This window comes from Girardinichthys multiradiatus, chromosome 12 (assembly GCF_021462225.1).
Source record: "Girardinichthys multiradiatus isolate DD_20200921_A chromosome 12, DD_fGirMul_XY1, whole genome shotgun sequence".
Classification (NCBI taxonomy): domain Eukaryota; kingdom Metazoa; phylum Chordata; class Actinopteri; order Cyprinodontiformes; family Goodeidae; genus Girardinichthys; species Girardinichthys multiradiatus.
The window spans coordinates 39,384,007-39,408,409 of record NC_061805.1 but is presented as its reverse complement, the minus strand read 5'-3'; the positions used below and the strand labels follow the sequence as shown (position 1 = coordinate 39,408,409).

The 24,403-nt window shown below is 39.2% G+C and overlaps 2 protein-coding genes across 5 annotated transcripts in view; both read left to right on the top strand.

Moving 5' to 3' along the window:
* Positions 1-273: 273 nt before the first annotated feature.
* Positions 274-17,005, top strand: prkg1l (protein kinase cGMP-dependent 1, like). Of its 3 annotated transcripts, none has more exons than XM_047381957.1 (20): positions 275-417; positions 878-1,080; positions 1,175-1,298; positions 1,471-1,637; positions 4,752-4,865; positions 8,073-8,178; positions 8,343-8,406; positions 8,557-8,634; positions 8,798-8,892; positions 11,528-11,593; positions 11,733-11,810; positions 11,891-11,987; positions 12,105-12,244; positions 14,299-14,388; positions 14,647-14,788; positions 14,874-15,037; positions 16,171-16,293; positions 16,453-16,515; positions 16,589-16,655; positions 16,789-17,005. In XM_047381957.1, the coding sequence occupies exons 2-20, from the start codon at positions 882-884 to the stop codon at positions 16,906-16,908; spliced, it is 2,097 nt and encodes a 698-aa protein (XP_047237913.1). In that variant the 5' UTR covers positions 275-417; positions 878-881; the 3' UTR covers positions 16,909-17,005. The 3 variants fall into 3 exon arrangements, with proteins under 3 accessions (XP_047237915.1, XP_047237913.1, XP_047237914.1); XM_047381958.1 differs by having other exon boundaries at positions 16,743-17,005; XM_047381959.1 differs by lacking the exons at positions 14,299-14,388; positions 14,647-14,788; positions 14,874-15,037 and having other exon boundaries at positions 274-417.
* Positions 17,006-17,758: 753 nt separating this feature from the next.
* The window catches only part of acsl2 (acyl-CoA synthetase long chain family member 2), a 28,540-nt gene continuing 21,895 nt past the window's right edge, over positions 17,759-24,403 (top strand). Inside the window, exon 1 of one of the 2 annotated variants that reach the window (XM_047380762.1) lies at positions 17,759-17,849. The gene's annotated coding sequence lies outside the window, so the exon portion shown is untranslated. The remainder of the gene's footprint in view (positions 17,850-24,403) is intronic. The other variant, XM_047380761.1, reaches the window with a different exon arrangement.

Below are 24,403 nucleotides of genomic sequence, written 5' to 3'. Positions count from 1 at the left end.
TATAATTAAAAACGATCAAAATAAACTTTTATGGAAGATTTAAAAAAAAGTCTGACTCTGCCAGTGCACACTGCAAAGCCTTTTATTTCTTCCAGTGGGTGAAATGATTAATATTCCCCGTTCCGTTTGGCCTCCCCGGGGGCACTTGAAACACTCTCTAAGGACCAGTTGACCCAGTTCGGATCCAGTCCATGCATTTGTCATTATCCCCTCCCACTCTGGGGCAGAGCGGGTCATGTGATTGGCTGCCTGCGCTGTCTGTGCAGTCTTGGCCAGCAGGAGAGAGGAGCATCCTTCAGTTAGGCGCTTACAGAAGGGATGTACACCTGTCGCATGGACTGCCCGCTGTCAGACATGCACAGACCTGGTGGAGACAAGTGAGATAACCCTCCTGCAACGATATTCAGGGTCCACGAGGTAAGAGATCTGATTGTGTGTTTGGTTAGAAATCTTTTATGTGAAATAACTTCATTGCATTTTGTTATTTTTTTGTCATGTACTTGTATAGTCATTGCAATTCGGTTTGTTGTTGCTTTTAGTCTTTTGTATTGTTGGGTGAATTATGAGGATAGAAAACACAAATGCATAAGCATCTATCTATCTATCTATCTATCTATCTATCTATCTATCTATCTATCTATCTATCTATCTATCTATCTATCTATCTATCTATCTATCTATCTATCTATCTATCTATCTATCTATCTATCTATCTATCTATCTATCTATCTATCTATCTATCTATCTATCTATCTATCTATCTATCTATCTATCTATCTATCTATCTATCTATCTATCTATCTATCTATCTATCTATCTATCTATCTCTCTCTCTCTCTCTCTCCCTCTCTGTCTGTCTGTCGGTCTGTCTGTCTAGATATATGCAGGTAATGGGTACACTTCGGGACCTCCAGTTTGCACTGCAGCTAAAGATTGAGGAGCTCCGTCAGAGGGACACACTAATAGATGAGTTAGAGCTGGAGTTGGACACAAAGGACGAACTCATCCGCAGACTTCAAGAAGAACTTGATCGCTACAGGACTGCCCTGTCCCTCCCTGGACCCTCTACAGCCGTTGCAGGTATACAGAAATTGATGAGGACCAACAAGTGCCACAAGCTTTAATCCTGACCTAGATTTCTGACATGTTGAATCTTTTTTTTCTTCTCCTGTAGCTTGTGCAGCTCAAATTGAGGACAACCAGAGTGCAAAAAGGCAGACAGTCATTTCAGAGCCCTTCAATCCAGACCCAATGACTTTCACAGTGCTTTCACACAGAAGCTGTGACAAAAGCCAGGAGTAAGAGCACGCACTGTTCCCTCAATTCACACCAGCTCTGAAAACTCTCACTCTCATTGACTGCTAATCAACAAGTATCATTGTCAGACCTTCTCCAAGCCTCCACCAGACCGTATTCAAGGTGATTAATGTGCAACCATGTGACATCTGTGTCATATCTTAATGTCCTCAGATCTCGAAGGCTGATTCAGGCAGCATTTTTGAAAAATGACTTGTTTAAGAACCATGATGAAGAAGAAATCAAGGCCATCACTGCATGCATGCACCGAACCACCATCAATCAGGGCTGCTTTGTCATCCAGGAGGGGACCTCCGGGGATCAGGCTTTTGTTTTAGAAGGTAGGTAATTTTCTTCTTAGGATCAACAACATTCATCATAATTCAAGTTATTTATCAGGACAGCTGATATTACAGGTGCTCTAGTACTCCCAGAAGTGATCAAATTCTTATCATTTTAAATTTGCATTCTCTTAATGATTCTCACTCAGGCTTTTGATTTGACTGGACTAGATCGAATATCGCTCTAAAGCACAAATACGAGACTGACACAGACCTGTGATAAAATGATATGCAGCCATACTGTTGTTCTGAGTTGAAATGTTCACAACAATTGAAGGAGTCAGCATAAAAAATTATTCATTGCAGTTCCTTGAAGAGGAGCCTACATTTGTAAGGTGGCAGCTATTGGAAATGATCAGCTTCCTGCTATTATTCTAGTCATTTACACCATGTGCTGAGTCTATGTTGCACCTCTCCCACCTGAAGGCAATAGGTTATTCAACACAAAAGCACACAGCAAGTATTTATTTGACTGTTCATAAATAAGGTGTAGCCCTTAAAGCTCTTTCACATTTTGTCACATCACAGTCACAATTTTCAATGTATTTCCATGCGACAGGCCAACACAAAGTGGCACATAATTGGAAAGTTCAAGAAAAGGATAGTTTTGTAAAACATTTTTTACACATACAATTGTGAAAAGTGTAGATTGCATTGATTTACCTAATTAAAATCCAGCATGAACAATTGCCTTTCTTTAGTAATTTGTGAGATAATCGGTAGGTTAGCTAATCTCAGTGGTTTAAACCCATAATCGTTTTTGCAGTTTGCAAAAAGCCATGGAGGGTGGCACAGCAAACATGGGGAAAAAGATGTTCAGGTCAGAGGAGACCAAAAATAAACTTTTTAGCCTACAGGCAAACAATGCTCGTCACTCAGAACACACCATCCCCTCTATAATGCATGGTTTGGTGCCAGCATCATGCTGTGGGATGGTTTTCTTCAGCGGCGACATGGAAGCTGGTCAGAGTTGATGGGAAATTGGATGGAGTTATATTCAGGACAGTCCCAGACACAAAATCTGTTAAAGGCTGCAAAAGGCTTGACAGTGGGTCAGATGTTCACCTTCTAGCAGGACAATGACTTTAGAAATCGAAGCATCAAAGCATATTCATGCGTTACAATCACCTTGTCAAAGTCCAGAGCTAAATCCAATTGAGAATCTGGGATAAGACAAGAAAACTGATGTTCACAGATGCTCTACATCCAATGGGATTGAGCTTGAGTTGCATATATTTTAGAATCTGGATGTACAACACTGGTAGAGACATACCCCGAAAGACTTGCTTACTGCCATAATTACAACAAATAATGTTTCTACAACGTAGTGACTCAGGAGGGCGGAATATACAGGTCCTTCTCAAAATATTAGCATATTGTGATAAAGTTCATTATTTTCCATAATGTCATGATGAAAATTTAACATTCATATATTTTAGATTCATTGCACACTAACTGAAATATTTCAGGTCTTTTATTATCTTAATACGGATGCTTTTGGCATACAGCTCATGAAAACCCAAAATTCCTATCTCACAAAATTAGCATATTTCATCCGACCAATAAAAGAAAAATGATTTTAATACAAAAAACGTCAACCTTCAAATAATCATGTACAGTTATGCACTCAATACTTGGTCGGGAATCCTTTTGCAGAAATGACTGCTTCAATGCGTCGTGGCATGGAGGCAATCAGCCTGTGGCACTGCTGAGGTCTTATGGAGGCCCAGGATGCTTCGATAGCGGCCTTTAGCTCATCCAGAGTGTTGGGTCTTGAGTCTCTCAACGTTCTCTTCACAATATCCCACAGATTCTCTATGGGGTTCAGGTCAGGAGAGTTGGCAGGCCAATTGAGCACAGTGATACCATGGTCAGTAAACCATTTACCAGTGGTTTTGGCACTGTGAGCAGGTGCCAGGTCGTGCTGAAAAATGAAATCTTCATCTCCATAAAGCTTTTCAGCAGATGGAAGCATGAAGTGCTCCAAAATCTCCTGATAGCTAGCTGCATTGACCCTGCCCTTGGTAAAACACAGTGGACCAACACCAGCAGCTGACACGGCACCCCAGACCATCATTGACTGTGGGTACTTGACACTGGACTTCTGGCATTTTGGCATTTCCTTCTCCCCAGTCTTCCTCCAGACTCTGGCACCTTGATTTCCGAATGACATGCAGAATTTGCTTTCATCCGAAAAAAGTACTTTGGACCACTGAGCAACAGTCCAGTGCTGCTTCTCTGTAGCCCAGGTCAGGCGCTTCTGCCGCTGTTTCTGGTTCAAAAGTGGCTTGACCTGGGGAATGCGGCACCTGTAGCCCATTTTCTGCACACGCCTGTGCACGGTGGCTCTGGATGTTTCTACTCCAGACTCAGTCCACTGCTTCCGCAGGTCCCCCAAGGTCTGGAATCGGCCCTTCTCCACAATCTTCTTCAGGGTCCGGTCACCTCTTCTCGTTGTGCAGCGTTTTCTGCCACACTTTTTCCTTCCCACAGACTTCCCACTGAGGTGCCTTGATACAGCACTCTGGGAACAGCCTATTCGTTCAGAAATTTCTTTCTGTGTCTTACCCTCTTGCTTGAGTGTGTCAATAGTGGCCTTCTGGACAGCAGTCAGGTCGGCAGTCTTACCCATGTTTGGGGTTTTGAGTGATGAACCAGGCTGGGAGTTTTAAAGGCCTCAGGAATCTTTTGCAGGTGTTTAGAGTTAACTCGTTGATTCAGATGATTAGGTTCATAGCTCGTTTAGAGACCCTTTTAATAATATGCTAATTTTGTGAGATAGGAATTTTGGGTTTTCATGAACTGTATGCCAAAATCATCCGTATTAAGACAATAAAAAACCTGAAATATTTCAGTTAGTGTGCAATGAATCTAAAATATATGAATGTTAAATTTTCATCATGACATTATGGAAAATAATGAACTTTATCACAATATGCTAATATTTTGAGAAGGACCTGTAAATGCACAACCCACTTCATAATAATGGACCACTTTATGTTGGTCCTTCATAAAAATTCTTAAAGATAAACTTTCTCGTGTGTTTGTAACATGACAAAATGTGGAAAAGTTCAAATGTTGGGAATATTTTTAATATGTTTATTTTGTTGGCAGAAGGAAGACTGGATGTGACAAAAGATGGACAGAAAGTGCTCACTTTTGAGCCACAGGACATGTTTGGAGAGGTGGCGCTTCTCTACAATTGCACCTACAGCTACTCTGTCTCAGGTAAGCATTGTGTTGACATCTCAGTTTTAAAATTAAATACATTTATTGCTCGAACAATGCCATACGGAGACCTGATGGGGTCTTATTTTGATTTGTTTTGATTTGGATGGAATATAAAAAATTATTGTGAAGATCACAAGCATGCAGAGTTCTGGTGTGGTGTGAGACAGAGGACGTCTGTGGAATTTAAAATCAAAGATCCTTTTGAGATCATAGACACCACTGCAGATGCTCATGTTTTTTTCTCAGGGATGTGGGGAATTTCAAACATGTACTGCTTTGCTGCATAAGCTAGCAGTCTTTTCACTGCAAGCCTACATCAGTCAGATCATGTACAAATAATGTGCTCTCACAACATCCTTAACACCCATGTTTTAAAAAATGTGAGCAATTCCCTTTCATTTCTTCGTCCCATCCGATTTCATAGCCCTGTGGGAAAACCTTTTCAGCTGTCACCATGGATATCTAGCCTGGTTTCACAAATAAACATAAATTAGCTGTGGGTAAACAGGCTGTAAACACGGCAAGGATCAGTGTAAATGAGAAAAATATTACTTTATTTGCCATCACTGAGCTTCTAATTCTCTCTTCCAGCTGCTTTCTTTATCTTGAGAGCAGCCAGCCATTCCAATTTACCACTCTCCGCTATCTGTCTGCTCTCTGGTAACAATACCCAGCTCGCAGTGACAGCCTGTCCTCCTTTGTTCCCTGCCCATTATTGTCATCCCTTCCCTTTGGATTCGCTCAGGGCTCACCATGCTTATCTCCTTCCTGACCTGAAAATAGTTTCTCTTGGCGTTTGATGCTGTCAGCGAGGCTTTGGTGTAGTGATATGGGAGCAGGTGATCCCAGGAAGGCATACAGGTATACTATGACATCTAAAAGTATTAACTTTTTTTACATTTCGTCACATTATTACCACAAACAATGTGTCTTCATGAGATTTTCTGTGATAGACACAAAGTATTGTAGAATTGTGAAATATACAGAGAGGCATTGTACACTCCGCCTGTCTGTCATAGAGACACAGGACAAATAATCACACACACACACACACACACACACACACACACACACACACACACACACACACACACACACACACACACACACACATCAATTTTTTGCTATCTTTATATCTGTTCAGTAACTTTCATTTCTACAGCCTAATCCTGACCCTAACAATTAGCAGTGCATACCTAACCATAACAAAAAATACAATTTACATCTTAGTCCTAGGGGGATGTCATCCTGACTCTAAACCCACCCTAACTGAAGAAAAGCATTTAGTGAGGACCAGGAAAATGTCATCACTTTCAAAAAATGTCCTCACTTTGCTGGTAAAACCCGAAAAATGGTTCTCATTCAGCAGCAAGTACAAGTACACACACACACACACACACACACACATTTAATAATGTTGCCTGTGGCCTGCATTCATATTCAACCTCACTTGGTCAATGCCTTGTGGAGCCAACCTTTCTCTGTAAATTGCAGCTGTAAGTTGTTTTAGTGTATGTCTCTACCGGCTTTGCTCATCTGGAGAAATAATAAGCTTATTTCAATATATAAACACCATCGGTGAGCATCACTTTTTTACTCTTGCCACGGATTCTCAATTATGTTTGGACTTTGACTGGGCGACTTGGTGGTATGTTTGGGGTTTTGCACTGGCAGGGTGTGAATTTTTCCCCCTGTCTGAACTTTTCTGCAGACTATAGCAGGTTTTCATTAGGTATTAATGTGTATTTAGCTTTATCCATTCTTCTTTCAAGTTTGAACAGCTTCCTTTTTCCTGCTGAAGAAAAGCATCCCCACTGCATGATGCTGCCCCCACTATGTTTCATAGTGAGGATGGTCTGTTCAGGGTGATGTGCGGTGTTAGTTTTCTGCATTCAGGCCAAAGGCTTAACCTTGGGGAGGGGCCCTAACCCATCTTTGTTTTATTTACGTGTCCTTTTGCAGCATTTCAGGCATGCTATATAGAGAAGTTAGTTACCGATATTTTCCAGAGCGAGAAGCTTTAGTCTCATCTGATCAGAGCACCTTATTCCTGTTTTGTTCCATACCTTGTTTCTGGCAAACCAGGCTTCTTATGTCTCTGTCATTTTTGAAAAAATGCAAAGCAATGGTTTCATCCTCAACATATTCCCCTGCCTGAGCTACAGAGTTCTGCAGCCCCTCTAGAGTTACAAAACTTCTTGGTTGCTTCTTTAATTAAGACTCTCCTCTCCTTGCCCAGCCAGTCAGCGTAGGTTGGGAATGCATGTCTTGATTGAACAGAGCTCTATGAGATGTTTAAAGCTTGGTATATTGTTTTATATCCTATCCCTGCTTTAAATTTCTTCACAGCTTTAGTGTGTTCCTTGGTCTTCATGATACTGCTTGCTCACTAATGTTCTCTAATAGTCCTGTAAGGCCTTCAGAGAACAACTGGGTTTATATTGAGTTAAAATTACACAGATGTGGACTTTATTTACTATTTTATGTAGGAGCATCAGATTAAAGGGGCCTGAACAGAACCTAATTTCTCTCTTTTCAGATATTTACTTGTAAGACATTTTAAAATTCACATATATTTTACCCTCCTCTTCACAATTCTGCGCCAATCTGTATTTGTTTATCATACAAAACCCATACAAAATAAAATACATTGCAGTTTGTAGCTACATTGTTGCAAAATGTGAACAAGTTCAGGAGGTATGAATATCTGCAAAGCTTTGAAATGAAAAACAGTAGAGATAAAGAAGATGTCACATGGTGATAAATTAGGAGCAGACAGAGAATATTAGAACGGGGAAATTAAGATATCAGGGATGCACCATCTCATTAGATACTGGATGTAATTAGAGTGTCTCGAGGACATCTACTTCCGTTTGCAGGAAGCTTCCGAGAACCAATCAATATGGGTCATTATTAATTTACACCACTTTCAAACTCTATCATAAAGAAAGAGGGTATTTATGGTAGAGGGAATTAGATTAGATTTATCTTCAGTGTCATCTGTGAGGGAAAAAAAAGGCAGACATTTTTAATGCAGCCTTGACCTAAACTGTCTGAGTGAACGGATGAATCTCAGCTCCTCAGCCACAACCACTGCAGGCAGTATGTGGGTCTTTGTTTCTTTCTGTAGTGTTTATATCCGATCTTTTGTGTCACTTACACAAACTTTATCATTTCCTCTTGCCTTTGTGTTTTGATCTGCAGCACAAACAGACAGCAAGCTGTGGACAATAGACCGCAAGAGCTACCAGTGTGTGCTCACACAATGTTGCCTCAGCCGCCTTTCTCATTCAGTGGAGCTGCTGAGAAGGTGAACATCAGACTGATACACTAAATATTGTCTGCTCCTTTTTTATTCTTCCTGGATCTCTATTGTTATTTTGTGAGACAGGTATATTTTGGGACTTTTTTTATTAAAGTAAAATCTTATTTTTTTAAAACTTGTTATTGTGTCTTCTTTGTGTCTGTGTGCAGCATTCCCTTCCTTCAGTCGTTACCAGACGATGTCATCAGGAAATTGTTTGATCATGTGGAAGAGGTACAAATTGGTTTCTTTAACAAAATCCAGTAATATTTTCAATTTTGTGCTTTCTTTGTGTCACATCTGTGAAAATGCAGGTGCAGCTATTGCCTCAAGGACATCACATTTTCTTTTCTTTTCTTTATTTTTACTTTTGTTTTACTATAGGCAAATTACACAGATGGTGATTACATCTTTCAACAGGGAGCCATTGGAGACACCTTTTATATCATTTGCAAAGGCCAGGTAAAGTAAAATGCCCTCTAACAGCTTCTCAGATCAAGAGAGACTTTCAGAGAAATAGATTTAGACTGAGTCCAAATGTCAGAGCAGCTATAGTAATAATTTTATGATGGGGATAATAGACTATGCCCATTTTCTGCAGTCTTCATCACCATTTTCTCTTTAGGTGAGTGTGACAGAGAAGAAGCCAGGCCGTCAGGAGCAGATAGTTTTGGCTGAGCTCAATGAGAGACAGTGGTTTGGAGAAAAAGCTCTTTGGGGGTAAGAACAACACAGTGGTATTTTATTAACCATGACAGATGTCAGTATATACATAAGGCAAGGCAAGGCAATTTTTCTTTATACAGCACATTTCAGTAGAAAGACAATTTAAAGTGCTGTACATGAAAAAAAGAGAAAGAGACATAATAGGAAAAGTATATTACAGTGGCATAAAGGTAATTAAAGGATTACGAACACAAATAATTAAAGAGAATAAAAATTAATGATTAAAATGATAAGATGATAATAAAAAAGATAAAAAATGAAAAATTAATCATACAATGATTGATAAAAAAATGAAAGGAGTGATGGACTGAAAACTTTACTAATAATGTTTAGATAGCAGAGTGAAAGGCCACTTTAAATAAATAAGTTTTAAACTTGATTTAAAGTAATTTAGGATTTCAGCGCTTTCACAGTTACTAAAAGCTGCTTCTTTATGTTTGGTTCTGGTTCTGGGTATGCAGAGTAGATTTGAGCTAGAAGATCTGAGAGGTCTTGATACACTGACAACAAGTCTGTAATGTATTTTGGTGCTGAGCCATTCAGTGATTTATAGACTAACAAGTATTTTAAAGTCTATTCTCTGAGCTACAGGGAGCCAGTGTAAGGACTTTAGAACCGGGGTGATGTGCTCCACTTTCTTAGTTCTAGTGAGGACGTGGGCAGCAGCGTTCTGGATCAACTGCAGCTGTCCAATCAACTTTTTAGCAGACCTGTGAAGACACTGTTGCAGTAATCAATTCTACTAAAGATGAACACATAAACTAGTTTTTCAAGGTCCTGCTGAGACATTAGTCCTTTAATCCTGGAGATGTTCTTTAGGTGATAGAAGGCCGACCTTGTTACTGTCTTTATGTGCCTCTGAAGGTTCAGGTCTGAGTCCATCACTACACCCAGATTTCGAGAAACTGCTGATCCACTCGAATTTTCATGCACAACTGTCTTTCAGATTTACAGAGAATGTTTAAAAAAGGGGCTGCACGGTGGCGCAGTTGGTAGCACTGTTGCCTTGCAGCAAGAAGGTCCTGGGTTCAATTCCCATCCAGGGGTCTTTCTGCATGGAGTTTGCATCTTCTCACTGGGTCCTCCAGCTTCCTCCCACAGTCCAAAGACATGCCTGTTAGGTTAATTGGTAACTCTAAATTGCCCTTAGGTGTATGAATGAGTGTGTGCATGGTTGTATGTGTGTTGCCCTGCAATGGACTGGCGACCTGTCCAGGGTGTACCCTACCTCTCGCCCATAGACTGCTGGAGATAGGCACCAGCTTCCCCGTGACCCACTATGGAATAAGCGGTAGAAAATGACTGACTGTTTAAAAAAGAGAAAGTATTGTCTTTACATTTTCACCATGTGGACAAAAATGCCTTGTTCAATTCAGAGCTCTGAGGAGAATGGACAGACTGGATAATAAGAGGTTGGAAAAATGTTGCCTGGTCTGTTGAATCTCAATTTCAGCTGCAGCACTCAGATGGTTGGAGCAGAATTGGGTTTAAACAAGATGAAAGCATGGATCCATCCTGCCTTGTATCAAGGGTGCAGGCTGCTAGTTGTGGTGTAATGTGTGGGGGACATTTTCTTGGTGTGAACTTGACAATGGCAACATCTGATTCCAGTAGAACACATTTGTGATGTGGTGGACCAGGACACTTATATCATGTATCCACAGCCAACAAATATGCACCACTAGATGATGATATCACATCCATATGGATCTCTGAACTCTCTGAAAAGTGTTTCCATCACCTCCCAACACTTGTGATATGTAATCAAGATTTGTTTTGTTAACAAATAGCACCTGGAATAATTTTGACTGGATATATTTCACCACTCCTCTTGGCAGAATTAGTAAAGTTCATTTGTTGCTTTAAACCTCTTTATCTTAAAGAATTGTTCACAAATTTTAATAGGGTTAAAAACTGCGCCATTCCAGAAACTCAATGCTAAGATTTTATTTATTTGGGATAATTGTCCCGTTGGAACATTCAGTTGTGCCCAGGTGTCTAGCTTTTCCTTTATTCCATCCCCTTTTTGCTAAGCACCAATACCACTGGCAGGAAACCAGTCCCACAGCATGATGCTACCATTACCATGCTTTGTAGTTGGTACTGTGTTATTAGGTTTGTGAGCCCCACATTGACTTCTCCAAACACTTTTCTTGACACATGACCAATCTTTGTTTCATCTGACCATAAAACCTTTCTCCAGACAAGTTTCCAATATTAGTGTGAATATTAGTGTGAGTCTACTGTTTTCTTTCTTTTACTTTTCTACTGTTTTGAGTATTGGTCAATCCAGTGAATGCTGTCAAACAAAGAATTTTATCCCGGCAAAGACAAACTTCCAGTAGCTATCAGCATTGATAACTAATAAGAAAAAGGCCTGGCCTTGTCAAATTTAAAAACATCCTGGAACATTCAAAATCTCTTGTTTACAGATATTCTGCTTATATTTGAGGTCCTCCGGATCATTTTGAGCCTGTGTGGAACATCCAGAATAAATTCTAATCTTAAAAATCATAAAACCCTAAAGATTAATTAGACATTCCTGCTGGTGCCTCAACTTTTGAACCTAAATATAATTAAGGTTAGTAATGGAAGTCTTATGATTTTCTTTCATTCTTTCTGCCTTCAGAGAAGCCATTCGGCCTGTAAATGTGATGGCTGTTGGAGAAGTGACATGTCTGGTAATAGACAGAAGGTAAGCTGACTATCTGGACTCACAAAATAAAGTGCATTTTGACTGTATTAACTTCAGTTTCTATGCTCGTATGAGTTGTATACCTACTGTGACTATTTTTATCCAGAATAATGAAGAACATTCACTGTTTGTGTTTTAGGACCTTCAGAGATGTAATCGAAGGTTTAGGATCTGACAGCCCTCCAGAGTTGCAGCAGAGCAATGAATCAAAAGTCGAGTGAGGAGCAATGCAGCACCATCTTATTCTACGTCCATAAAAAACAGGAAATATCACTTTGTCTGTGTTTTCCTCCTCAGACATAAGGAGGATCCTGCCTGTCTGGCATCTTACACCATAAGCGATTTCCAGATTATTCGTACTCTGGGAGTTGGGGAGTTTAGTCACGTAGACTTGGTAAAGGGTTGATCTTACAGCAACTCACTCATAATCACATGGATCCCGGGACTCCAGCCTCATTGATATTCCTTGTTTCCACACCACTATGTGTTGATTTTTTCTCATTGCTTTCAGGTGCAACTAAAGGGCAACATCAGATGTGTTTTTGCCATGAGGGTCCTCAAGAAGAAACTGATTCTCAACAGTGGTCAGCGTGAGCACATTCTGAGAGAGCGCAGCATCCTGATGGAGGCCCGTTGTCCATTCATTGTCAGGTATCTCTCATTCAGCAACAATTTACAGTGTCTTCCAAAAGTATTTAAACCCTTTAAACCTTTTCACACTTTTTCACAGTACAACCATAAACCTCAGTTTATTGGGATGTTTTGGGATAGACCAACACAAAATTGCACATAATTACGAAAACATACAAAAAGGTGGTTTTCAAACTTTTTTATTCATAAAAATTGGAGTTCATTTGTATTCAGCCCCCTTAACTCTGACACCACTAAACAAATCTAGTACAACCACTTCCCCCCAAACGTCACTTGATCAGTAAATAAAGTCCACATATGTGTAACTTAATCTCAGTTCCAATAGTTTGTTCTATGAAGGCCTCAAATATTTGTTACAGAACAATAGTAAACAAGAGGCATCATGAAGACCAATGAACACAGCAGACAGGTCAGGAACAAAGGTGTGGGGTTATGTAAAGCAGGATTAGTTATGTTAATATCCTGAGCTTTACACATCTCAGGTGCTTTTTTCAATCATCTGAAAGTGAAAAGATTATGGGGCAACTGCAAACCTACCAAGACATGACCATTCACTTAAACTGACAGGCAGTACAAGAAGAGAAACAGCCAAGTGGCGCATGATAACTCTGGAGGAACTGCTGAGATCCACATTTCAGGTGGGAGGATCTAACCAAAGGACAACTTGTAGTAGTGCAATCTAAAAATCTGGTATTCATGGAAGAGTAGCTATAAGGTAGCCATTGTTGAAAAAAAAACTAAAAGAGGTTTTGTTTGCTGTTTGCCACAAACCTTATGAAATATGTATAACAAGTCCTCTGGTCAGATCAGACCACTACTGAGCTTTTCAGCTTACATGCAAAAACATGTGGCAGCAAAGTAACACTTCACATTGCCCTGAAAACGCCATCCAAATCCAAATTAAAACATGGCTGTGGCAGCATCATGCTGTAGGGGTGCTTTTCTTCAGCAAGAACAGGAAAGTTAGAGTTGATGAGAGGATGGATGAAGCTAAATACATGGAAATCCTGGGAGAAAACCTGTCAGAGGCTGCAAAACACTTAAGACAGGCTTGTTCAATAGGACAACGACCTCATATATAGAGTCAGAGCTGTAGTGGTATAGTTTAAATCAGGGCATACATATATGTCAGAATATCCCAGTCAAAGATCCAACCTAAACCTGTTAGAGAACTTTAAAACTGCTGTTCACAGACTCTTCCTGCAATTAACTGAGGTTGAGCTTTTTTGTAAAGGAAAAAAAAAAAAAAAAAAATATATATATATATATATATATATATATAAAATAAAAATGGGCCTAAATGTGCAAATCTGCCAGTTACATACCCCCAAAAAGACTGTCATGAGATGTGGGATTGGACTCAAGAACAGACAGGAAAAAGGCTGACTCATATTGATGAGGATGATAATTTATTATAGTAAAACTTACAAAATAAGAAACAAGCACGAAGGGAGCTGGAGGACCCACAAAAGGAACAATGAAGAAACAGGAGCATTGGAAAACTGGCATAGATGGGAGGATCTGACAAGGAGGGAATGCAACAAATGGAGGTGATTCAGTGAAAAGAGAACCAAGTGAGATTAATCAGGAGAATGCAGAGCCGCAAAACTGAGAAGCAGAGAGAAGCAGAGAGAAGTGACAAATTAACATAAATAAACACCAAGGACACTAAACAGGAAGCAAAGGGATCTAACTAAACCAAACGCTTAAGGCTAGAACACAGAAAGAAAGTAAGAATCTCAATACAAAGGACTGAACACTCTTTTTATTTACAAAAATAAACAACACAGTATAATTCAAATATAAAGCCAAGTGACAAACAAACCACAAAGACCCACAGATCATAAAAAACTGTAAAAGGTGTTTTTACAAAGTGTTTTCCTTCAGGTTCACAGTTATGCACTGCTTGTGGTTGTCTATCACATAAAACCCAATTTAAATACGTTAAATACAAGTCAATTAAAGTGGTTGTAATATGAAACAATGGGAAAACATTCATGGGGAAAGGCTACTTTGCAGGGAAGTTTTAACAATTTTCTATACTCTGATTACAGACTATACAAAACGTTCAGAGATGCTGAGCATCTTTATAATTTGACAGAAGCTTGTCTGGGTGGGAATTTATCTTGTCTACTCAAAGAGAAGTAAGTATGTTGAAGTACATTAACCTGACAGTCAGGTGACTTTTTTGTTTGTTTTGTAGTCTGCTGTTTGCTTTGCTCTACAGTTCTGGAATGATTTTAAATATTTTTAAGGTTTTTGACTTGTGCTTCATCAGTTCTTTTGTTGCTATATTTAATGTATGCGGCTTTGGTCAATGACACTAGTTTTGAAGATATTTTATAAAAAGATTGACTTGACTTTTATTTCCTTAACTTGAGAACTTCTCCATTATTTTTCAGAGGATATTTAGATGACAGCAGTGCCAAGTTCTACACAGCTTGTGTTGTCGAAGCGCTGAGTTTTCTTCACTGTCGAGGAGTCGTCTATAGAGATGTCAAGCCTGAAAACGTTGTTCTAGACGAGCAGGGTTATGGCAAACTGGTAACGACAAACTGATTCAAGCTCCATGTTTTGTCTGCTGAATTTTATGGGTGGGTGATGCTGATTGTAAGGATGTCTACTATAGATTGGCTCGAGATGTCTGAGGAGAGTTGAGGTGGGTAAGAAGACATGGACTTTCTGCGGTACATTGGGCTACATGGCACCTGAAGTCATCCTGAGCAAAGGCCACAGTACATACGCAGATCTTTGGTCACTGGGTGTTTTTATGTTTGAACTTCTCAGCGGTAGGTAAGCTATTAATGTTGGAGAAGTCATGCTATGTTTAACTGTTGTTAAAGTAAAGTAATATGGAGTATGCTTGTCAATAGAGTTTTTCACATTTGGTCAGAATGCAACCACAAACTACAATGTGCTTTGTTGGTGGAAAGTGGAATGTAAAGAATACATCCTTTTACATGATTTTACAAAGAAACATTTAAACTTCTGGTTATGTATATATATTCAACTCCTTTACTCTGAAGAACTGAAAATAAAATCTGGTGGAACTTTACAATTAGTAAATGAAGTCCACCTCTGAGGTATGTTAGAGAACATGGGCCTATGAACACAGCAGACAGGTCAGTGATTAAATTGTGGAGAAGATTAAATGAGGGGTTGGTTTTAAAACTGTTTCATTATTAGTTATCCAAAAACAGGAATGGTATTGAACAACTATAGGTCTACAAAGACTTGGTCATCCACCTAAAGTGAGATGAAAGCATGGATCTCCTCTGGCCTGGTCAAGGGCTGCATCATGCCGTGAGGATGCTTCTCTTTGGGGGAAACCTAATAGCTTAAGAGGGCAATGCTAAAAAACTGTTGTAGGCTAAAAAAGATTTGGGACTGTGGTTGGGGTTCACCCTCCAGGAGGACGATGATAATAAACATTCAGTCACCACAATGGGGTGGTGTATATGAGAAAATATTAATGTGTTACAATGTCCTAGTCAGAGTCCAAGCCTCAATCAAATTAGGAATCCGTGGATTTGAAAATTGTTCATGGAAATTCTCTATCCATTCTGACTGAGCCTGGACTATTTTGCAAAGAAGAAATAAAGCAAAGAAATGTAGTAACATTTATCAAGCAAGGCAGGTTGTGCAAAGCTGGTAAGCATACCTCAAGTTGTATTTACAGCAAAATATAGTTCTGGAAAGCATTGACTCAGGACTGAACACAAATATCAATAACCATGTATTGACTCTGTTTCCCGTTATTATTTTGCACCACTTTTTTGTTTTTCTGTCACATGAAATCCAAATAAAAAACACAGAAATTTGTGGTTGTAACAGGGCAAAATGTGGAAAGGTTCAAAGGGGCATGCATACTTTTGCAAGACACTGTAGATTGAAGGTTCCTGACTTAATTGTGTTTTTTTCTCCAGGCTCCCCTTTGATGGCTCTGATTCGTTGAAGATTCTTACTGCAACTGTTCATGGCATCGATGAAATCGAATTTCCAAAATCATTCTGCAAAGATGCCTGCGATCTCATAAAGAATCTTTGCAGGTATAAGTATGACCCAATAAGGCTAGAAAAACCAAAACCAGTCACTATATTGTGATGAATTTTAGCGTTTCTTCATCTTTTCCCCACTTACTTGAGGGCAGGAAGCAAGATAATTTATTCAAAGTTTGTTGTATTTTTGTTTTGCTTTCCATCACCCAGGGGCAAACCTTTAGAGAGATTGGCCAGTCAGAGAAACAAGGCCAAGGCCATTCAGAAGCACAAGTGAGAACAAATTTATTTAAAGATTCTGAACTCTGGAAACACTGTTACAGATTATTATACTGTTAATTTTCAGGTGGTTTGATGGATTCAACTGGGATGGACTTTGCAAAAGAAAGCTGACCCCTCCACTTATTCCCAAAGTATGACATGATCACGTTAATACCATTAATTTTATGTTTTGTGATTAATCTTTAGTTTTTATTTTACATTGCTGTATTGCCTTGCAGGTTAACCTTCCTCTCCAACATGCTACATGTGCTCTTTATTCTGCAGAAGGAGTGGAGCTGTGCACTAACTGGGAGGATTTCTGATCACAGTGTTCAGGCAAAGACCCATTTTTTAGAGACAGTACCTCCCGAGACATTAACTGCTCTCCTACACCCTAAAGCTTAGACTGTTTCAGAGTTATAAAACCTGTATCGATTTACATGCATAAGAAGTCAGTGATTTTGCTGCAGTCCAAAGAAAACCAATAAACAATCAGATAGTTTGAGATTCTCATTCTTTCCCTCTTCAGTGCTTGCAGAAACATTCGTGGGGTGGTGTCTTCCTAAAATGCACAAGTGGGCTCAAGGGCTGACGTTTGCTCCTGCTCAGTCTTGCATAAAAACTCCAAAAGCAAGAAAAAGGAAATTTGCGTTGTAACTTCAAAATAAAATAACGCAAGGGCAAGAATTGAAGAATGCGCGATTTAAGATGAATTTATCCTAAAACGTGTCTTTTTATTCTTTATGTTACCTTCATTTCCAACATACTGGTTCTTCTGTTAAAACAAAAATGATTGAACAAACGACAAAAAACAAAACACACAACCCAAAAAGCAATGCATATGAATGTTATATTGCAGAGAGATGCAGTCACTATAAGTCATGCAGATTTTAGAAGCTTGAAGAATATTCCGGTTTACTTTGTTTGATGTCAAGCCAAAAACCTTATAGATTTTATTTGACTCAAACCAATTAATTTGCATGTAAAGTTCCTCAGCATAACAGAAGTGCAAAGATTACTGAAGACAAATTTGTCTCCCACTTATGATTATTATTTGTCATTGGATAATTAGATATATAATGCTGAAAGTTATGTATATATTTTTAAAAAGCAATAAATACATACATTTATCTTCTATTTTGTTTATTGTTATTTGACAAAGCAATCATTTCTGTTATATTCTGCAGCTTATTGCAACTGCCAAAGGACCTTTACTTTAAAGGTTTAACCGGAAATACATGCATTTTGTGTCTTACCTTGACGTGAAAAAAATCCGATGGAAACCCTGCAGGAGCACTGAAAGTCACGGTGCAATCAAAGTTCCTTCAGGTCTGCTTCTCACCCAGGTACGTCTCCTCTGCAGCTTCGCACCTTGTTGGCTTGTATTTAGTTTGATAAATACACGTTAACTTTTATTTTGGAGGCTCCGTTTTCCAAGCAGAAAAGTTTTGCAGCAGCAGAGTGCCAAGACTTTTCCCAGACTCCGGAGCTGAGAGCCCGTTGAAACTTTTAGATCTCGTCGGAGATGAATGGACCTGTGTGCAAACGGTCGCATTAGGTGTACATAAACGCGATGTAGGGTCAGATTTTTAGAGGAATCAATTCTTTCTGTGTTCTTATATTTTAAGTATTTATGGGGGTGCTTTGCTGAAAAAACACCGTAGTTGTAGTTTATAATCCTGCAGAAATATTTAATTTATGTCAGATGTTGGTTTTCCTTTCCTTATCCTGTTTTGTGTCTTTTTGTGAAAAAATAGCTTTTTTTTTTAAACATGAGAAATAGTTTTTTTTTACCGATAAACATAATCATCCACAAAAAAAATCTTAAGTAAATACTTTAAAATCATAACATTTTTGCTTTAATATACTTAAAGATTTGAATTTATTTCTTGTTTGGTAATTAGTTTATTTATAGGCTTTCTTTAGTGAACAGCTAAAGTTTTTTGTTTTTAATAAAAAGAATAGAATCGGACCGTTGTTTTAGATTTAAATTCAATTCAAAAATACTTAATTAATCCCAAAGGGAAATTAAATGTTGTTGTAGATCATTATGAAGGTTTCTTCAAAGAGCCGTTGTAGATGCTGATGGCTGTGGGCAGGAAGGATCTCCTGCTCACAGTCTAACAGACTTATAGAAGATATGCAGCATCTTGCTGCAAACACCAAAGGACCTAAGCTTCCTCAAGAAGTACAGTCTGCTCTGCACCTTCTTGTAGATGGCTTCACAGTTGCATCTCCACTCTAGTCTGTTGTCCAGGTGAACACCGAGGTATTTATACTCCTCCACCACCGCCACTTCTTCTCCCATGATAGAAATAGTTTTTGACTTATTCCTGTTTCTCTTAAAATCTACAATCAATCATCTCCTTTATTTTAGTCACGTTCAAGATGAGATGGTTGTTTCTACACCATGCCACAAAGCGGTCCACCACCTTCCTGTACTCAGCTTCTTGTCCATCTCTGATCCACCCCACAACTGCAGAATCATCCCAGTATTTCTGCAGATGACAGGAGTCTGTCTTGTACTGGAAGTCTGAGGTGTACAGAGTGAAAAGGAATGGTGAGAGTACAGTCCCCTGTGGTGCTCCTGTGCTGCTGACTACCTAGTTAGACTCATAACCCTTCAGTCTCACAAACTGTGGTCTGTTTGTCAGGTAGTCTTTGATCCAGGAGATTATTGAGGCCTCCATCTGAGTCTTCTGGAGTTTCTAACAAAGCAAATCAAGTTGGATTGTTTTAAATGCACTGGAGAAATCAAAGAACATGATCCTCACAGTGCTGCTGGCTTTGTCCAGATGACAGTGGGTTTGTTGAAGAAGGTGTATGATGGCATCTTCAACTCCAACTCCACAGAGATAAGTAAACTGAAGGGGGTCCTGATAGTTTATTGTTTGCTTACTCAGGTGGGCCAACAGGAGTCTCTCTAGGACCTTCATGATGTGGGATGTCAGGGCAACAGGTCTGTAGTCATTGAGGACTGATGGGTGAGTTTTCTTTCGTACCAGAACAAGACAGGAGGTCTTCCACAACACTGGAACCTTCTTCTGGGCCAGGCTAAGATTGAAGAGTTGCTGCAGAATCCCACAGAGCTGCTCTGCACAGCCCTTCAGGACTCTAGGGCTGACATGATCTGGACCTGCAGCCATATTCCGATTCAGTCTCTCCAGTTGCATCTTCACCTGACTTCTTGAGACACACAGGTGGAAGAGGGAGGCAAAAGGAGCATCAGTCTCTTCTGATATGGTTGAAGGTAAACATGTAGAAGCAGAAGGGTCTAGAGCTGAGGTGGAAGATAAAACATTTGAGGTGTTACTGGGCAGCTGTGGGTCCTGTGGGTCAAAGGAGGGTGGGATGTCTGTTTGGCTGTGAGCAGGAGAGGAGGATGCTGAGCTTGTTTCTGAACTGAACCTCTTGAAGAATGTGTTCAGTTCATTGGCTCCATTCAGACCTCCATCTGTCTGATCATCCTTCTGCTTGAAGCCTGTGATCTTCTTCATCCCTGTCCACACATCTCTGATATTGCTTTGCTGGAGCTTGCTCTCCAACTTCTTCTTGTACACCTCCTTGCTGTCTCTTATCTTGACTTTAAGTTGCTTCTGTAAACTCCTCAATAATTCTCTGTCTCCCTCTCTGAAGGCTCTTTTTTTCTTGTTAAGCAGGTCCTTCAGGTCACTGGTGATCCAAGGTTTGTTATTGGGGAAGCATCTCACGGTTCTGGTGGGGATTATGTTATCCACACAGAAGTTTATGTAGTCGGTTACACACTCAGTCATGGCATTGATGTCCTCTCCATGTGGCTGGCACAGTGCGTCCCAGTCTGTAGCCTCAAAGCAACCTTGCAGAGCTTCTTCAGCTTCCTGTGACCATTTTCTCACAGTCCTCTTTATTAGAGGTTGCCTCTGAACAAGGGGCTTATATTTCGAGCAGAGAAAAACAAGATTGTGATCTGATTTGCCTAGAGGAGGTCTTGCTGTAGAGATGTATGAGTCCTTGACATTTGCATAAAACAAATCCAACGTTTTGTTTTCTCTGGTAGAGCAGCTGACAAACTGTTGAAATGTTGGAAGTGTAGCAGAGAGTGAAGCATGGTTAAAATCACCCGAAATTGCCACAAAAGCATTGGGGTTTTGTGTCTGTAGCTTAGCAACAACTGAGCTGATGGCATCACGTGTCGGCAACAGCGGAAGGTGGAACATAAACTGTTGCCAAAATAACACTGGTGAACTCTCTGGGTAAATAATATGGACGAAAACTTACTGCCAACAGTTCAATATCTGGACTGCAGAGATGACACTTCACAGTAACATGTCCTGGATTACACCATCTGTTGTTCACAAGTACTGCCAGTCCACCTCCTTTACATTGGCCGCTCCTCTTTAAATCTCTGTCTGCTCATATGGTTAAAAAGCCCGGCAGAGAAACGCTGGAGTCGGGGATATGATCCTGCAGCCTTGTCTCAGTAAAACACATAATACTGCATTCTCGGTACTCTGGCTGGGTCCTTTGTAGGACTTGGAGTTCATCCAACTTGTTTCCCAACAATCTCACATTGCCCATCATAATCGACGGAAGAGATGGTTGGAACTTCCTCCTTCTCTCTCTTCTCTTAGCTCCTGCTCTGCATCCACGGTGTCTCCTTTTCAACTCATCAGGGATTTGCGGTTGTAGTTGAAGTATTATTTGAGCTTTTGAGATATTAATCAGCTGCCCCCGGTTGTAAGAAACAACCCCATTGCCATGGCAATGCCTCATAACAAATGTCCAAAAGTAGAAAAGTATTGGGAAAAATCCTCCAAGCTGCACAGCATTCGACACCAGAGAGGACAGTTGTCCAAAAAAAATCAACTGTATCCACCACAAGAGGAATAGTTCCCAAAAAAGAATCGATCAGAATCAAAAGTAACAGAGCTACACCAACCTCCTGCCACCTTGAGCGGCGCAATTCTATAATAAAAGGAAAACAATTAATAATAAAGTAATAAATAATAAAATAATAAAGAAAAAAACAATCTAACAGAAATAAAATAAGAAGCTAAGTTAGGATTGAAATACTTGCTGTTAGTATTTTTTTCAAAGTTCTTTGAAGTAGTAACTCCCAAAATCAAATACATTTGTCATTTTTCCCTTTCCAACTCACTCAAGTCAGATCAGTTTTATGGCTCAAGCGTTTTTTCTTAGCTCTGTGATCACTGTACATTGTCAAGTTAAATTGCTTTACCATTCAAGCTAATTACTGCCATCTCCCCTGATCTTTTACCTGACATTTAGCTTTAAATCATTGGTGCTAGTGGAAATGTGCTGGACCAAATTAAAGTTCATTGTTGGTTTGCTCAAAGATTGGACATTTGTCACTGAAATTCACTTTCTTCCAATCATCCACAGCTTGTGGCCACTGAAACTTGTCATTTCACCTGCAGTAATAAGTTCAATAATTTTTCCTGCTGTTTTAACTCATAGCTGTCTTGCTGGCACCCTGCTTCCTGCTAATTGGTCAGAAGCAGCTTGTTAAGATCTATCAGCACTCATGCACATCTGTACTGATAAAAGTATTTGTTTCAGGAATAGAAATCACACATGTATCCCATATTTTCTCGCCTCATATTTTCTTTATTTGCCTTGATCAGTAGTCACTAAAAAATATTTTCAGTAAGTAACCATACCCCCTAAACTTTTCACATTTTCTGACATTACAACCACAAGCTTCAAAGTATTTTACTTTGTCTTGATCTGTTACCAAAAAACCAAGTAGTAAATCATTTTAGCCGCATGAGCAGGAAAACATACTCTTTTCACTACAAAAATCTAAATATTGTGGCATGCTATATACTTAGTCAACCTGCGACAATATTTTGTAAAAAACACCTTTTAAACTTAAATTTTATCAAATTTGTTTGCATCCTGATTAGATGGAGAGCATCTGTGAACGTCAATTTTCAGGTCTTGCCTTAGTTTCTCAAGTGGATTTGGGTTTGTACTTTGAATAGACCCTTTCAACACGTGAAAATGCTTTGATCTAAACCGTTTTATTATAACTCTGACTATATGTTTTGGGTTATTGTCCTGTTAAAGACAAGTATACCCACAGTATGATGCTGCCACTACCATGTTTCACCTTGTAGTTGTGCCAAACTCGGTTCGTTTTCAGACAGTGGATTGAACACTACTGGGTGAACCGTTGAAATTGTGTTATATAACCTAACCCTGCCTTTAACCTCTTCACAACATTCTCCCTGACCTGTCTGCTGTGTTCCTTTTTTGTCATGGTGCTTCATGAGGAATTCACAGAACAGCTGCATTTATACAGAGATTAAATAACACACAGGTGGATCCTATTTATTTATTAGGTGATTTTAAAAAAAAAATACTTGGTTGCAATGGCTATTCTTTAGGGGTATTATAGTAAAAGGGGCTGACCACAAATGCACGCCACACTTTTCAGATTTTATTTGTAAAACAACTGAAAACCATGCATTTTGTACTTTCCAATTATTTGTACTTTCTCACAATTATGATGTACTTTGTGTTGATTGCATTTATAATATAAAATTCATTTTGGGTTTGTGGTTGTGACATGACAAATTCTGCAAGACACTGTATATATTCTGTCAGGTGAAGAGCCATTACTGGATTTTCAATTAATTTCAACTAAATTTAAGCTAATTAAACATCGAGAGCCCACTCCATATACTGGCACAAATTAATAACCTGCAAAATTAATATAGGTAGACAAAAGAGCCAGAGAACAAAATCCACATTGTATTTAAAACCAAGAACATGTTAGTTTATGAAAGCCCTCTCATTTTGACCATATAAAATTTTTTGCTGCAGTCTTTGTTGATGACTCTAAAATGTGCATTTTGTTCATATAATCACTTCTAACAAGACGATCACTTTGCTTTTGGGACTCCTTAGGGAAACATGTAGAATGGTTTTGTTCAACGTGTTGTTTGTTGCAGTAGTGGAAGTAATTTTAGTTTAACCACTTATTCCCTAGAATGTAAGGGCATGGCAGATTGAATCGTGAACTGCTTTGGCTGTGGGGAACTCGGCAGGTACTGTGAACATTTAGGGGTCGTGTGTTTATTCGTCATATGTAAATGCATGATATTTTTACATTATCGATGTTAAATTTCTGCTTGCTGTTTCTGCGCAGACCTGCAGCCTGTCTTAATGGAAAGACTATGTAGAGTTTTCCATGACAAGATATGAACAATATATGCATTGTATTTGAGTGAATAAAGCTATAGACCAGATATAAATCTTCTGAAGCTGCGGTTGACTTATTTTTTTGAATGAATGACATTTAGTTCCTGGCCTCACTGCTGTATTACTTACATATATCGTTTTTCGGCCTCATTGTGCATCGGGGCATTGGTCCTTGTAGAGGGTTTGTTTGGTGCATTGACTTCTATCTAGTTTTACTGTGAAGAAACTGGGTGTTTGTAAAGTCCAGAATGTCCTGATCTGCACAAAAAGCCTGTTTAGGTTTGAAACATTTGATCACATTTACTGTGGCCTTGCCTCTGGCTCAAAGTTCTATATCTGCACTGTATGTTCTAATTGTGTAACCATGTTGATTGCAACTATTTCTGGTTGAATAGCAAGTTTTCACATGGTGGCCATCAGTTTTAGTATTTATTTATAAAAATTAAATCAATTTAATTGGAAAATCGTCAGCTTTACAGTAGCCTTTTCTAATTCATCTGGAAAAATGTTATACAGGTCCTTCTCAAAATATTAGCATATTGTGATAAAGTTCATTATTTTCCATAATGTCATGATGAAAATTTAACATTCATATATTTTAGATTCATTGCACACTAACTGAAATATTTCAGGTCTTTTATTGTCTTAATACGGATGATTGTGGCATACAGCTCATGAAAACCCAAAATTCCTA